The sequence below is a fragment of the Elephantulus edwardii genome, unplaced genomic scaffold, assembly GCF_000299155.1.
Source record: "Elephantulus edwardii isolate Elephantulus edwardi_28Jun2011 unplaced genomic scaffold, EleEdw1.0 scaffold00113, whole genome shotgun sequence".
NCBI classification, from domain to species: Eukaryota; Metazoa; Chordata; class Mammalia; order Macroscelidea; family Macroscelididae; genus Elephantulus; species Elephantulus edwardii.
The window spans coordinates 9396555-9412978 of NW_006399863.1; the positions used below are offsets into that span (position 1 = coordinate 9396555).

General features: G+C 39.5%; 1 protein-coding gene across 9 annotated transcripts in view; it reads left to right on the forward strand.

The window, feature by feature from the left end:
- The window catches only part of PBRM1 (polybromo 1), a 116884-nt gene that overhangs the window by 75165 nt on the left and 25295 nt on the right, over window positions 1-16424 (forward strand). For 7 of the 9 annotated variants that reach the window (XM_006892242.1, XM_006892243.1, XM_006892246.1 and 4 more), the window contains 6 exons: window positions 2993-3204; window positions 10230-10415; window positions 11487-11644; window positions 12029-12292; window positions 12682-12827; window positions 15496-15653. In XM_006892242.1, coding sequence (XP_006892304.1) covers window positions 2993-3204; window positions 10230-10415; window positions 11487-11644; window positions 12029-12292; window positions 12682-12827; window positions 15496-15653 — 1124 coding nt within the window. The remainder of the gene's footprint in view (window positions 1-2992; window positions 3205-10229; window positions 10416-11486; window positions 11645-12028; window positions 12293-12681; window positions 12828-15495; window positions 15654-16424) is intronic. The other 2 variants (XM_006892245.1, XM_006892247.1) reach the window with 1 other exon arrangement.

Consider the following 16424-nt stretch of genomic DNA (forward strand, 5'->3'; position numbering starts at 1 on the left):
TTGGTATTTGTATTGGGATTGCATTAAATGTGTAAATTGCTTTTGGTAGTATTGCCATCTTCACAACATTGAGTCTTCCTATCCATGAGCAAGGGATATTCTTCCACTTTTCAAGAAAAGAGAGTATGATATGTAAAATAGAAGATGGTGTACTGGCTTATTGACCTCTTTCGGCTTCAGTACTTTATTGCACTGTTGGTAAGATGCCATTCTGAAGTCTTAATTAGCCAGAATTTCTAGAGAGCCTATGTTCTGTGAGTAGGAGGGCACATTCTAAATCATCTTGGACCAGTTACAAGAAGGAGCTAAGCTAAAATGGAAGATCTGTTTTAAAAGGACCAAATCTTAAAACACAGTCTTTTAGGGCGCTCTGGTGGCCTCATGGCAAGAAGCTGCACTGCAGTCCCAGGGGTATGCAGTTCAAATCCACCAGATCCTCTGCTGGAGAAGGAGGGGTAATCTCCTCCTGTACCAGTCAGATCCGATTTGATGGTACACACAACACACTCCATAAACACACACACACACACACACACACACACACACACAAATATCCCCTATAAAATAATTTAAAAAACCACAACCTCTTGCAGAACACGATTTTTAAAGTTTGAATTTAGTCTAGAAATGTTTTCATTAGAATCGCTTTGTAGTATTAACCTGACATTGGCATTATTAAATTTGGCAACTATTTCTAGAACTGTTTACAAAAAAATGACTTATAAATAAAATGTTTAATAACCTCATATTCATTGCTTTAAGAGCAGATGTTCAATGTTCTAAAAGAATCAACCAGAAACCACTTGCACTTAAATTTCCATGCAATTTAAATTTTCTTTTACTTTTTACGTGTGATATATCTTTGCCACACATCAAGAGCACATTCAAATGTTAAAACAGGCTTAGTTCAGCAATTACACTGTCTTCTGTATGACATTGGCAGTATGTATGTACCTTAAAACCATTAAAGTAGCAATCCTTCCTTGCTTGAGTGCCTGTTATATTGCTAAAGACCTAGACCACTAGCCAGTGTTCTTAGGCATTTGAAGTAGTTTCAACTAGAGAATCTGTGAAGCTCATTAAAGAAGGAGCATTTTTCCTGGACGTTGTAAGAAAAATGAATAGCAATATATGCTGTCCATGTTCAAGATCACATAGCTTAGACAAAGCAAAGTGAATTTCCCCTATCTTATAGCTGTTTTGGTGTGCCTCACCTTGTTCCCCTTTGCAGAGTGATGCAGCTGAGCATCAATATATAGATCAATTATGGAGCACAGCCAAGATTTATAAGACCGAACTCTGTGCTGTTAGAGCTTGACATGTGGCAGATAACAGGGGTCTGTCCTTAGGGAAAAAGAATTCCGGATTAAGACAGTATGTAATAGCCTGATTCTTAGAAAGGGGGTGTCATGTAGAATAACGACCTCTATGGATTGATACAGTGTTTGGAACAACTTGATAGCAGAGGTTAGGGCGATCTCTAATCTGTTGTTCATAGTGTCACCAGTGAGTTGTCATAGACTTGATGGCACTAAACAACATATCATGGCCTAGAGTTCTAAATAGGTAGAGGATGGATAGGATTTAGATGAGTAGTGGGAAAGAGAGATCAGTTAAGCTGAGTGGTACGAATAAAGCATAGGGTTAAGGGTCTACTAAGATACAGGTAAAATCAGGGCCAGAATAGAGAGGTCCTCAAGGACACATGTAGAAAATTATCCTTATTCTTGGATGGTGGAAGTAGAAACAAAGAGAAGGATAGAAAATTTCTTATATTCAAAATCTGCAGTAGCTGTTTCTTTAGTCAACAAATGTTTACTGAGTTGCTTCTACTTAATGTACTGGGTACTTAGTTTATGCCAGTGAACCAAACAGAAACTCTGCTTTCACTGAGCTTAAACATCCATGTTTGTTCTCAATTTAATTAAATAATCCTTATATCTACTCTCCTAAAATCTCAAGTTTTAAAACCCCTATTACCACTTAGAGTTGATTGTGCAATTCTTCCAAAGGACTGTCTCAGACTGTTAGCTTTGTGTTACATAGATAGATAGATTTTGCTAGTGTGTGATATTAGTGATATTGTACGATAATTTCCACACTCTGTTGGGTTACCTTTTTTTTGGAATGGGAATAAATATGTATCCCTTCCAATCATTTGGCCAAGAAGTTGTCCTTGATTTCTTGACACAACTTGGTGAGCATATGCAGGGCAGCATCTATTTGCTGAAATACATCAATTGGTGTTTCATCAATTCCTGGGGCTTTATTTTTACCCACAAAAATTAAAAGGCATTTTGCTGTGAGATCAGGACTGACTCAATAGCTGACCCTCCAGGTTTTCAGAGGCTGTAAACTTAGTACAGGAGATTGCAGATGGTAGATTTGAACTGCTTGCCTTTGGGTCAGCAATGCATCTTCCTACCTCTAGGCCACAGAGCTTACAGTATACGCCTAGACATCTATAGTTTAGCTCCACAGGGTCCTGTCACCCTAGGCAACCATGATGTAGGTCTAAAAAGAAGAAAATTAACATTGCCTAAACTTTTTTATAGCAAATATGTTGATCCCCATTAAAGAAAGATAGAAATTAAAGATTTGATGCAACTAAGTATTGGACTTGTTGTGAATCCTCTTGACTCTGGCAGCCATATTGTGTTGCTAGAATCTCCTGATCCATGTTCCTATACCCCGTAGGGAAACATGAGGACTTTGCTTTTTGAGGACTTTGCTTTTTTTATAGTTTTTTAATAGTTTTTATAGTTAGCATTGAGCCTTAAGGAAAAGGAAAGTGGTGGACGTGGGGCTCACTGTGGTCAAATAACACTTCTGATTATGTTCTCACAAATGTCAAGGAGGGGCCTCACTTAGAAATGAGGTATCACTGTGTCAGTTTCGATGTTGAGGAAGTGTTGAACAGACTTAAACATGTGGTTGAGGAGTTAACAGTGGTTTGTGTTCACATGGATGGATGCTCTTGATGTCATTATAGGACAGATTCTGAAATATATGAAGATGCAGTAGAACTTCAGCAGTTTTTTATTAAAATTCGTGATGAACTCTGCAAAAATGGAGAGATCCTCCTTTCACCAGCACTGAGCTATACTACAAAGCACTTGCATAATGATGTGGAAAAAGAGAAAAAAGAAAAATTGCCAAAAGAAATAGAGGAAGATAAACTAAAGCGAGAAGAAGAAAAAAGAGGTGGGTTCCTTAACTGATACTATGATTAGCTGTGGAGGAGTTGTGTATCTAAATTATGGATCATATTAATGATTCTCTATTAGGCACAACGATATAAAAATGTGTTTATCTTTATCAGTGCTGTCATCAGCCTCGAGAAGAGCCGAAGTTATAGGCAACACGACTCATACCCTTTGAACCAGGAAAGGAGTAGACTCACGGGTGTGAGAGTTTAATTTTTCTCATAATTATTAGTAGGACAAAACCTAAGAAGCCTTCTGGGACTAAAAAATAATGTGTGAATTAAGTTTCTGCTACATCATTCAATAGTATAGTTTTCATTTATTCCATTCTGGGACAAAAAAGTAGATGCTTTAGTTGAATCACATCCCTGGAAGGAAATTTTATTTTAATTCTATCAACCTAAAATTGTGACTTAATGAATCATTTGCCAGAATTTACAAATACTTTGACACTGGAAAATTTTGTCACAAATTTTGCCACTTTTAATAAAACTTTTATTTACCTAGGTATCTTGAATGCTTGTTTTTCCAAAGAGTTGGATTAGTGTTAGCATTAAAAAATAATTCCTCCTTATGAAAACAAACTTGATTATTAGAAGTAAATTAGCATAAGCAATGGCATCTCCAGAAAAGAATGAAAAGGAACATGGTTTGGAAATGGTCATTTTTAGAGTTTGCTATAAAATCTAGTAACTTTGCTACCAAAGGGGATGTACTTGTTTAGGGTGTATGGGAATGGGAACTGCCAGGGTAGGGAGAGAGCCATTTAATAGCTAGCTGAGCCTGCAGCTATAATAGCCAAAGAAGATGATCGGAATTGATAGAGATTTTGAAGATGACCTTGTTGTTGTTGTTGTTATGTGCTGTTGAGTCGTCTGCGACTCATAGCGACCCTATCTACAACAGCCCTAAACTCTGCTCTGTCCTGTGCCAATCGCACTGTCTCTGACACTCCCATCCCAATTATCCCAGTCACTGAATCAGTCCACCTCATAGAGGGCCTTCCTCTCCTGCGCTGTCCCTCCACCCTCCCAAGCATGATGTCCCTCTCTAAGGACCGGTCTCTCCTCACAACATGTCCAAAGTATGTTAGACGGAGCCTCAGAATCCTTGCCTCCAAGGAGCCACCCGGTTTAACCCTTTCCAGGACAAATCTGTTTGTTTTCCTAGCAGTCCATGGTATTCTCAATACTCTTCTCCAGCACCACAGCTCAAAGGCATCAATTCTCCTTCTATCCTCCTTGGTCATTGTCCAACTCTCTGATGTATAACAGGTGATTGCGAAGACCATGGCCTGTATCAGACGCACCTTAGTCTCCAAAGAGATACCATTGCTCTTCAGCACTTTGGAGAGGTCCCTAACAGCCGACTTTCCCATTGCAATGCGCCTTTTAATTTCCTGGCTGCTGGTGCCAAGACTGTTGACTATGGAGCCAAGCAAACTAAAGCTGATCTTACCATACTAAATTTTGAACTGATGCTGTCGAGTTGGTTCTGACTCAGAGACCCAACAGGACCAAATAGAACTGCCCCATAAGGTTCCAAGGCCATACATCTTTATAGAAACTGACTGCCAGGTCCTTCCTGCAAAACAGAAAGGTTTGAACTGCCAACCTTTCAGTTAGTGGCCAGGCGCTTAGTTACTGGGTCACTAGAACTCATTGAGGGAATCAGAAACCAAACCGATAGCTATTGAGTCAGTTCAACTTGTAACAAGCCATTTGGGGAGGGAGACTGGCGGGGAGAGGAGCAGGGATGGACCAAATGCCTTTTTGACTCTTGACTAATGAAACCCCTCTGTTTGGGGTTTGTAAGTAGTAAATCTTTACCGTTGGCGACTGCCAACCGACAGGGGCATTCTGAACCCTACTTTTTGCTTAAGAACACATTACCATACTACATCACCAGGGCTCCTTTGTGCTGAACTGTAGGAGTGTTGAAATAAGCTTTCCATGCATTCTTGGCTTATTGGAAAACTGCAGGTGCAAGGAAGATGTGAAAACCTGACAAAAAGCAAAATTCATAGAATACCTGTAAATGAACTGCTACTCTGAGTGCATTCTCTAACTTCACACAGATCAGTCAGCAAAGGGTGAGTCCTTATGGGTTTGGGAGTTTGAGCACAATCTTTATATAAACAATTGTCTGATCCCAAGATACACAGAACTAGAATCAATCCTAGTGTCAAATGTCCTAGTTTACCTCCCAGCAGGAGAGGAGAGGAAAGGGAGGGAGGGGAAATATATGTAGATAGATAGGTAGGTAGGTAGAGAGAGAGATAAGAGTGTCTAAAATGTCTCAGATCTGATTTAAAAAAAATTAACCTACAGCTCTAAGAATAAGATAAACACAAAACCATATATATATTTGTAAGATATCATAAACTGTTGAAAGAAATCTTGAAAACACCAACAATTAACTTATCCCACTAATGATAATACTGGCATTTTATTTTCTTTTTATTATTATTTTGTGTGCATGTACCATCAAATCGGACCTGGCTGGTACAGGAGGAGATTGCCCCTCCTTCTCCAGCAGAACATCTGGTGGATTTGAACTGCGTACCTCTGGCGTTGCAGTGCAGCTTCTTGCCACTAGGCCACCAGAGCTCTCTTAATGCTGGCTTTTTCTAAAAAGTGGTGGCTTGAAAATAGTTGAATAATACCCAGAAGTATTGGAAGAGAAAAAATAAGTTGTATAACCAATAAAATGGTTCTTCAGAAATGAAGTCAAATTAAAGACTTTCCCACATAAATTGAGAGCATTTGTGCTGGACATATGGTATCGATGTGCCCCATGAGAAGTACTGAAAGGAGACAAATGACACTAATTGTTAGCTCCACAGGTAGGAGCAAAGAACTCTGGAAATAATAAAAATGTGGGCTTGGTTGGTTGTGTTCTCCCCCCGCCCCCCCCCAATATTTTCCACAAAATGTTAGATTTTTTTTAAAAAATTTCCTATGTTTAAGGGAGCTCTGGTGGCCTAGTGGCAAGAAACTGCACTGCAGTCCCAGAGGTACACAGTTCAAATCCACCAGATGTTCTGCTGGAGAAGGAGGGCAATCTCCTCCTGTACCAGTCAGATCTGATTTGACGATACACACACAAAAAATAATAAATTTTTTAAAAAAAAATTAGTATGTTTAAAGTGCTTATCATAATCCTGCGTTGTTGAGTAATAGATGTTATGGTAATGACACAAAGGAAGTGGGCATAGCACTAAATTGGAAAAAAAGTGTAATAATGAAGTCAGCCAGCATAAACCTGGAGTATAATGAGTTTTAATAAATAAATTTCACACTGAAAGACTTAGAGCAAACACTTAAAAACAAATAGTATCATTGTATCACTAGTCACAGTAGATGAAAGTGGAGAAATAGTTTCAATGCTCTTCAACAGATGAATTGATAAGGTGGAATACTGCTGAGCCTTTCAGAGATGTAACATTTTGATACATACAACATTGACAAAGTGACATCATAATGGGCTCTTGCATATCTGAGAATGGTGCAGGATGGGTCAAGGTTCAGTTCAGATCTGTTGTTCATAGGACTGCTATGAGTCATAGTCAACTTCGTGGCACCCCACAACAACTACATAGTGTGGATGGAACTTGAAGGCATTATGCTGAGCAAATTAAGTCAAGTACAGTGAAATATAACCTCCTTTCTGTAGAAAGTCAGAAAAAGGTAAGAGTTGTGTGTACATGTGTCTACCAAAGTATTAGTGTTTACTAGAGGTGGGGATGGAGGCAAGAGCAGAAGACTTATGGTGGTTAAGGGTACAGCTGCACAACTGATAGTTGTAACTTCTGTCAGTAAGTTGTACATCTTTAGAAAGTTGAATTGGGGGTCCAGACACCCCCCTTCTGACCTCAGTGTCAGGTGTTGAAATCTGTTAACAGTGATGCCAGGGGATAGGTGTCACCGCCCCAATCTCTACCTTTCTCCAGCCCTTTGGAATTCTTAAATAAACTTTATTTTTGTGTCACAGGGGGGAAAAAAGAAAGTTGAATTGATAAACTTTATGTGCTAGACATCCTTCTAACAATGACCAGAAAACTCAAAAAAGAGTAGCTGGGGCTGCAACTCTTTGAGTAGACCAAATATTTCTGAGTTATAGGTGTAGGGTCATGGTTTCATGAACTATCTCAGTGTATTTCTTGCTGCTGCCCTATATCCTGTGAGCTGTGGGGTACAGTTGGTAGGGAGTTGGTTGCCAACCCAAAAGTGACCCTCTTTGGTGGTTCAAATCCACCAGTGGCTTCTCATGAGTCAGAAGGATGGACAATCTGTTCCTGTGCGATTTACCATTTCGGGGGGGGGGGGGGTCAGCTTCATCCAACTCACTGGCATTGAGTTTGAGTTTTGTCCTAATTTGTTGGGTAATGCCTGGAGTTTAAACCAGTATGATCAAATATATTCCAACTTAGAGCAACCATTTTTCCCATCTTTCTCCTATGGAACATGTGATAGATTGAACCATCAACTTCACAACTATAGCCTGATATTTGATACACAGTACACCACCAGGACTTGAACTATTTACTGAAGAATATAGCCTTCAGTGTGGATTACACCTCAACAAAGAAAAGAAAAATCCTTATGACTTGATCAAAGAAACAGCATCATGATAAATGAAGACAAGATTCAAGTTGCCGAGGATTTCAGGTTACCTGGATGCATTATCAACAACTGTGGATGCAGCAGTTAAGTTCTGAAACAACATATTACATTAGGAAAATCAGCCAAAGATTTCTTTTAGTGCTCAATAGAAAGGATGTCACTTTGAGGACTAAGTTATGACTGACCCAAGCTCTAAATAGTTTCACTTGCCTTATATACTTATGAAAGTTGAACCATCAAGAAGGCAGGCAGAAGAATTAGTAAGGAAGAATTTTGTTTTGGTTTTTTAGGGGGTTTTGGGGAAAAAACCCTTGTTGTGTACTGTCAAATTGGATCCAACTAGCACAGGAGGAGATTGCCCCTCCTCCAGCTGAGCATCTGGTGGATTCCAACCACATGCCTTCGGGATTGCAGCACAGCTTCTTGCCACTAGGCCACCAGAGCCCCCAAGGAAGAATTTTGATGCCTTTGAATTGTTGGGGGAAAAAAATACTGACTATACCATACATTGCCAAAAGAACAAACACTCTGTCTTAGAAGTGTAGCCAAAATACTCCCTTAGAAGCAGGGATGGTGACACCTTGTCCTCATATACTTTAAGCTGTTACCATAATGAAGGACTTTATGCTTGGAAAAGTCAAGGAGAGAAGACAACCCTCAACAAAGTGGATTGGCTGACACAGTGACTGCAGTAGTAATCTGAAGCTCAGCAGAGATGGGCAGGATTGGGCAGGGGGTTCTACTGTGCATAGTCACTAAGACCAACTCCACAGCACCGAACTTCACCGTTCCTGGGCTTTTAACAGCGTGTAAACAGCCATCCAACTCACAATTGGCCTTTATTCACCTGGAGTGAGATGTGTGGATAATTGCCCCTGTGAACAGATGCCTCCGTTGTCATGACACCAGAAGAACTGTAATGAGACCTGGCTTCTGTTACGGAATGTTTTCATTAATGATTCCATAGAACAAACCTGACCAAAAAGAAAAACTAGATTTCAAGATTCCATGGACATACTCTGACATACTCTTGAACTTTTAAACTAAAATTACCCCTGATATTTTCCTAAAGCAAAAGAAAAATAATAGTTAAACTTAAGAAGTTGTTTTATAAAAGGTCTGCCCTAGTATTACACTGTTTTTAACAACTATATACATTGAGTCAAATTGACAGTACCAACTGGAAAAATTAAGATAGGAACCTTATATGGCAGTGAGTTGATATTAATGAGGGAAGAACTACTCAGGAAAAGGGGGTGAGTGCACAGCTTGAGGAAATAATGTCAGTAAACAGTGTATGTTGAAACTGTTGAATTGGTCTATGTTTTGCTGTGGATGTTCTCAATACAATAAAAACAAAATTATAAGCAGCTTGGCTAAAGCACTTGTTTTCTTATTTTAAAAAATAGTATTGAGGTTTTTGCGTTTTTGTTTGCTTTTAAATAGGTCTTGCTGAAAACGTTTAATATCTGGAAATGTTCATGAGATAGTACATAAATATAGATAGCATGTGGAATGATGTGTGCATTGTATATATTCTCAATTCTGAAATTCCATTAATCATGACATGTCTTGTAAAAAAACCCTAGAGAAAGCAATTTAGAAGCAGTGAAAAAGATGGGAAGAATATCAAGAGGTTCTCTGTCGGACTACAAGTCAGTTATTTTTTTTAAGTTTTATGTTTTCCAAAATTAAAATATATATATATATATATAACTAAAGTAATTTTTTTTTTATTCTGTAGATCTTCTCTATATTTATCAGTGGTTTTTTATTTAGTTGATGTCAGGTTGATTCTGATTCACAGCAACCTTATGGGTACAAAGAATTTTCTTGACTGTAATGTTAGAGGTAGATCATCAGGCCTTGTCTTCTATATTACTGTAGGTAGGTTCAAACTAGGTTAGTTTTCATGTCAAGTGCAGATCATTTATCCACCTTGAGAATTTAGATCAGTGGTGCCAAGAGGAAACCAGTCCCATTGCCATAGAGATGAGATTCTGACTCTCGATGAGACTGTAGAATAGAGAACTGCCCTATAGGATTTCCAGAAACAGACTCCCAGATCGTTCTCCCAAGTCATAGCTGGTGGATTCAAACTGCTGCCTTTCAGTGGGTAGCTGAGCATTTTAACCATTGTACTGCCAGGACTTCTCAGATCAGGGATGGGAGGAAAAGAGTCAACCCTTTGCGGTTGAGTCAGTTCTGACTCATAGTAACCCTAGGTAGCTGATTGTAACTCAAAAAGAGAATTTTGAGAAGATTCTTGAAAATGTAAACATCTTAACTGCTGAATTCTGCCTTTGACTATCTGAAAACAGAAATGTGTTCATTGTTTGAACCCTGCGTCTGATTTTAACATCCCTTTAATGAGCACCTTTTTTTTTATTGACATAAGAAGCTGAAAAGAGTGAAGACTCCTCCGGTGCTGCAGGCCTCTCAGGCTTACATCGCACATACAGCCAGGACTGCAGCTTCAAGAACAGCATGTACCATGTTGGAGATTATGTCTATGTGGAACCTGCAGAGGCCAACCTCCAACCACATATAGTCTGTATTGAGAGGCTGTGGGAAGATTCTGCTGGTAAGCTCGCTCTCTCTTTTTTTTTTCTTTTTTTAAATTTTGTGTGTGTGTACTGTCAAATCAGATCTTACTGGTATAGGAGCTTCTCCAGCAGAGCTTCTGGTGGATTTGAACTGTGTACCTCTGGGATTGCAATGCAGCTTCTTGCCACTAGTCCAAAAGCAAAAAAGTAAAAAAAGCAAAAGTTGTGAAATGCAATCTTTTAATTAAGCATCTACTATATGAAAAACATAGAATTTCACATTCTTGGGCAGTGAAACAATTGTGTCAAGTGGCATTAGGCAACCCCTGTGAACTATACTATGTGTAGGATGGCAGAGATTCAGGGAAACAAAAGACAAATTTTATCCCTGGCCTACCAGGTTAGTAAACAAAGTCACAAGTGAAAAATGCTACAGAGAGACCTATGGCTTGACCTAAAAGTTTGTTTTGGCAAGACTTAAACTGAGACATGAGGAATGAGTAGAAAGAACACTCAGAAATGGAGTCCAGGAAATCTTGTTCTTTTAAGCAGCTATCAGATGCATTAGTTTTGGACCTTCTCCAGGAGTGTTAAATATATAAGTGTGTCATCTATAGTCTCATAAAGCACACGGCTTTTACATGTCTCCTCACCAAAGCAAATGCACTTAGCACCCTCTTTATACTTTCAGTAAGGAAGAAAGTAGTAAGATTTTTTTAAATTCTTTATTGCACTTATTATTTTAAAAGTATTCTTTCTGTGAAACAAACTAAAGAATTATGTTGAAAACATGTTATTACATTCACTCATTCATTCATTGCTTTCAATTCAGAACTGAGTGATAGCTGACCCTCCATTGGTTTTCTGAGGCTTAAATCACACAGGAAGAGACTGTCTACCTTTCTCCCTCAGAGCTGCTGGTAGTTTCAAACAGAAAGGTGTTATCTTTAGGATAGGAGCTCTCTACAGACTCCACCAGAGCTCCCCTTGTTAAATTCAGGTCCTAATGGCCTAATGGAATGTTTACACATCTTTAAGAGGATGTGTGCTTTCCATTAATGATATTCTACTCCCCCCTGACCCCCTTTTTCTCTTACTTTCTCTTGAAGGTGAAAAATGGTTGTATGGCTGTTGGTTTTATCGGCCAAATGAAACATTCCACTTGGCTACAAGAAAATTTCTAGAAAAAGAAGTTTTTAAGAGTGACTATTACAATAAAGTTCCTGTTAGTAAAATTCTAGGCAAATGTGTGGTCATGTTTGTCAAGGTAAGAAAGTCATTATACCCAACACAAAAACTTACTACTGTGGAGTTGATTCCAACTCATGGCAGCCTTTCCTCAGGTTTCCCAGACTGTACATCTTTATGGGGAGAGACTACCCTTCATTCTTATTTGGAGCAGTGGTAAATTCAAACCACTGACCTTTTATTTAGCAACAAAACACGTAACCAAAAGCACCAATTATTCTCTTGGAATAAAATTTAGATTACTCCTACATGTCTGGCTATTTACCATTTGTTGTTAACCACCAGAAAGTCGTAACAATCAGACTTCTCTTTGGGTGATTGGTTCATTTTTACTTTTGGCTTTGGGGGATTGGTTTCTAGAAAGTTCTCATAACTAAATAATTTTATTCTTATGTTCCCACAGGAATACTTTAAATTATGCCCAGAAAACTTTCGAGATGAAGATGTTTTTGTCTGTGAGTCACGATATTCTGCCAAAACCAAGTCTTTTAAGAAAATTAAGCTGTGGACCATGCCCGTCAGCTCAGTTAGGTTCGTCCCTCGGGATATGCCCCTGCCTGTGGTCAGAGTGGCCTCTGTATTTGCAAATGCAGACAAAGGAGATGATGAGAAGAACACAGACAACTCAGAAGAGAGTAGAGCCGAAGATAATTTTAACTTGGAAAAGGTATGTAGGCAGTAGCCACACAGAAAAAAAAAGTTACATCTCAAAATACCTCAATATATGTAACAATATATCTAAAAGTAAATTCATAAGTATTCAAATTGAGAGTTAGAAATAGAGCAACAATATGAAACCTTAGCATAACAGAAAGTAAGGAACTATAAAGGAAAGACAGATTACAGACTTGAAACATAGCACTTGAAAGTAAAGCTAAGAACTAATAGGTCTTTGGCAAGTCCAGTGAGATAGCAGGTCATCTCTTGGTTTCCTGTCTTAATCATAGATTTTTGTTTTGTTCTTTAAGTTGTGTAGCAATGTTTTTCTTCTTGCTTTCTTTGGTCTATTACTTGATTTTTCAGCTGCTTATCTTCAACCAGTTTCCTTTACTACAGGAGAAAGAAGATGTGCCTGTGGAAATGTCCAATGGTGAACCAGGCTGCCACTACTTTGAGCAACTCCGTTACAATGACATGTGGCTGAAGGTTGGCGACTGTGTCTTCATCAAGTCCCATGGCCTGGTACGCCCTCGAGTGGGCAGGTGAGTGTTACTTAAGTAGGGAGAGTGAGATTGGGTCCCAAGATTTGGAACCAATAGGAATTTATCACTTTTGGGAAGAAGACAAAATCCTTCATTTGGCAACTTTTCCCACTTGTTGTTACACCACAGCTCCCCTGCTTTCATGCTCAGCCACAGTTCCTTTTTACCGTTTCTCTCATGAGCTCTTTCTTGTTTTAGAATTGGAAGGTTTTTTTTCCCCCTTTTTGGCTATTTACTACACTTTGTTCTGAAGTCTTCTTGCCTAGTAAGTAGTCCAGTAGAGAACCCTCCCTTTTTGCTCACATCTGTGTCCTCTGCTCCTTACATAATGCATAAAACATAGCAGGAGACTCAAGATGTTTAATGAAGAGAATAGATGAACAGATGGAAGTTTTTAGTTAGGTGGTATAAAACCAACAGAAGATAAGCCAGCCTGGGCAGTGGAATAGTGGTTTAAAATATGTAGCTGTACCTCTCTGAACTTCTGATTCTTGGTTGTATTTGCTCATCATTTCTTTTAACATCATGTCTTTGCTATCTACCAAGTCCTGGGGATTCACTAGCAATAAAGCTGACATATGTCCCTGGTTTGGTGGAACCCTGATCTAATAGGGAAATGAGCAATACATATTGGGAATAAGGAGATATAGTATATTTGATCATGATAGAGAGCTATCGAGTAAAACAAGAACAGTGAAAGATCAAGAATGCCACCCTTGGAGCAAGAAAGTGTAAAACTTAAACCAAGTCATTAAGCAAAAATTGAAAATTACTAACACTTAAAAACTAAGGGAATGAGTTACGAAGATGGCACCAAAAGCAAAGAAGGAAGCCCCTGCCCCTCCAAAACTGAAGCCAAAGCAAAGGCATTAAAGGCCAAGAAGGCAGTCCTGAAGAGCATCCACAGCCAAAAAAAAAAAAAAAAAGATGATCCACACGTTACCCACCTTCCAGCAGCCTAAGATGCTGAAACTCCGAAGGTAGCCCCAAAACCCCCGGAAGACCGCCCCCAGGAGAAACAAGGTATCATCAGATTTCCCCTGACCACTGAGTCAGCCATGAAGAACTTGTGTTCATTGTGGATGTCAAGGCTAACAAACACCAAATTAAACAAGCTGTAAAGAAGCTCTGTGACATTGATATGGCTAAGGTCAACACTTTGATTAGGCCTGATGGAGATAAGGCAGCCTATGTTTGACTTGCTCCTGGCCAACAAAATTGGGATCATCTGAACTGAGTCCAGCTGGCTAATTCTAAATACAAATTTTTCTCACCAAAAAGAACCCAACTAAAGGAATGAGTCATGTGAATATTTCAGAACAAAGCATTGTAGGCAGGGGAAACAGCCATTATAAAAACCTGAGACAAGAGCGTACTGCCCTGTTGTAACCAGCAGAGTCCATTAGTATTAGTAAGGGAGTGAAAAATACATGAACGGGTAGGAGGGAAGGTCAGGAAGGCAGCAGGAACGGGGTGATAAGTACAGATCGGGTAGAGCACAGAGGCCGTTGTAGAGACTTGCATTTTCTCTGAGTTAAACAGGGTGCCTTTGGATTCTTTTAAGCATATAAGTAATACCACACTTGGGTCTGTTTGTAGTTGCTTGTCCTGGGTTGTTGAGAATAGATGTAAAGAGTCAAAGGTCGAAGCAGAGAGATCAACTAGGAAGCTATTGAAATGATCAGGCCAGAGTGCTTTCAAAGGCAGGCTGATGAGTCATCTTTTCCAGAGAGTTGGACAATGACTAGGGAGGACAGAAGGAGAGTGGATGCTTTTGAGCTGTGGTGCTGGAGAAGGGTACTGAATGTACCCTGGACTGCCAGGAAAACAAACGGATTTGTCTTGGAGAGGATTAAACCAAGCTACGGAGGCAAGGATTCTGGGGCTTCGTCTGACATACTTTGGACATGTTGCCAGGAGGGACGGGTCCTTGGAGAGGGACATCATGCTTGGGAGGGTTGAGGGACAACGCAGGAGGGGAAGACCCTCTTTGAGATGGATTGATTCGGTGACTGGGGTAGTCGGGATGGGTGTGTCAGAGGCGGTGCGGTTGGCGCAGGATAGAGCAGGGTTTAGGGCTGTTGTGCATAGGGTCTCTATGAGTCAGAAACGACTCGACGGCACATAACAACAACAACAACTTAATGGAGGGGCAAAGTCAGAGAAGTCTCATTATCAAAACAGCCAATAAAATCCTTTAAGTGTTATGTAAGAGGCGTGATGGCATAGTACACAAATGTGTGAGGCTGCTGACCTTACACTGAGGTTGACAGTTCAGATCTACTGGACTGCTCCAGATAATGATGCTTGGCCTCCTCCCATAAGGATTTATAAAACCTTTATCAATCACAGTGACAGAGAGTTGCTGTGAATCAGAATCGACTTGATGGCAGTGACTTGAGTTTTGAAATGCTATGTATCATTAAGTTTTTATTAAAAGGAAAATTTCTTGATTCAATCTTAAAAATACAATCTTTCCCAGAGGCGTGCCATTCATATCCACCAGATTGTCTGCTAGAGAAAGAGGGGCAATCTCCTCCTGTACCAGTCGGATTAGATTTGACAGTACACACACAAAATAATAAAATTTTTTTTTAAAAAAAAAGAAAGCAATCCTTCAGAGTTCTCTCTTAATGTCATTTCTTTCCTTCCTCCCCACCCTGCCCAGAATTGAAAAGGTCTGGGTCCGAGATGGCGCAGCTTATTTTTACGGCCCGATCTTCATTCACCCGGAAGAAACGGAGCATGAGCCCACAAAAATGTTTTACAAAAAAGAAGTGTTTCTGAGTAATCTGGAGGAAACCTGCCCTATGACGTGTATTCTAGGTAGATATTTATGTCTTTTTCTTTCCTTGCATGTATTCTACAAAAATTGATTGAGTTCTTCTTCTGTGCCGGGCACTGTATACTAGCTAATATTGGGGTGAGTGCTAGGCTGCAGATGGAAGGCAGGGAACCAGTAAATATTTAAAACCACATCTGTAAAACATCAGGGCTATAAATGGGAATAAAGTATGGGGTAAGGAGGAAAAGTAATGTTGGGAATAAGTCCTATTTGGGGAATGTGATAATCAAAGAACATAGGCCTCTTTGATAGATGGCATGTGAGTAAAACCCTGGTGCAGTAGAGGAAGAGAACCATTTAAGTATTTGTCTTAGGCACAACAGATAGCAGATGCAGAAATTATGAGGCAGAGTTTCTGGTTGTATTTGAGAAACAAGACATCCAGATTTCTGGAATAGGGCAAAGAGGGATGTGTTAAGGATGCAGTATCTAAAGTAGCAAGATAATTCAGTTTTGGGATTGAATTTGGAATGAGTCAGAAGTCCTATGAGGAATTTGAGTGGTAAATTGAGAGTAATTTGAGAGGTTTCATACACTTTTGTGGACTCACCAGGCTGCTAAGTCAAGAGTATGTTGTAAGAAAAAGATAGGAAGCAAGGAAAACTGTTAAAAGAATTACAGTCTCTAGTAGACATATCCTTGTTCTGAGAGTGAAGAATTGAGATAGTCCCTAGATAGTCCCAGTGGCATTCCCTTTCTCAGATATTGGTTTGAGATAGTCCCAGTGGCATTCCCTTTCTCAGATATTGGTT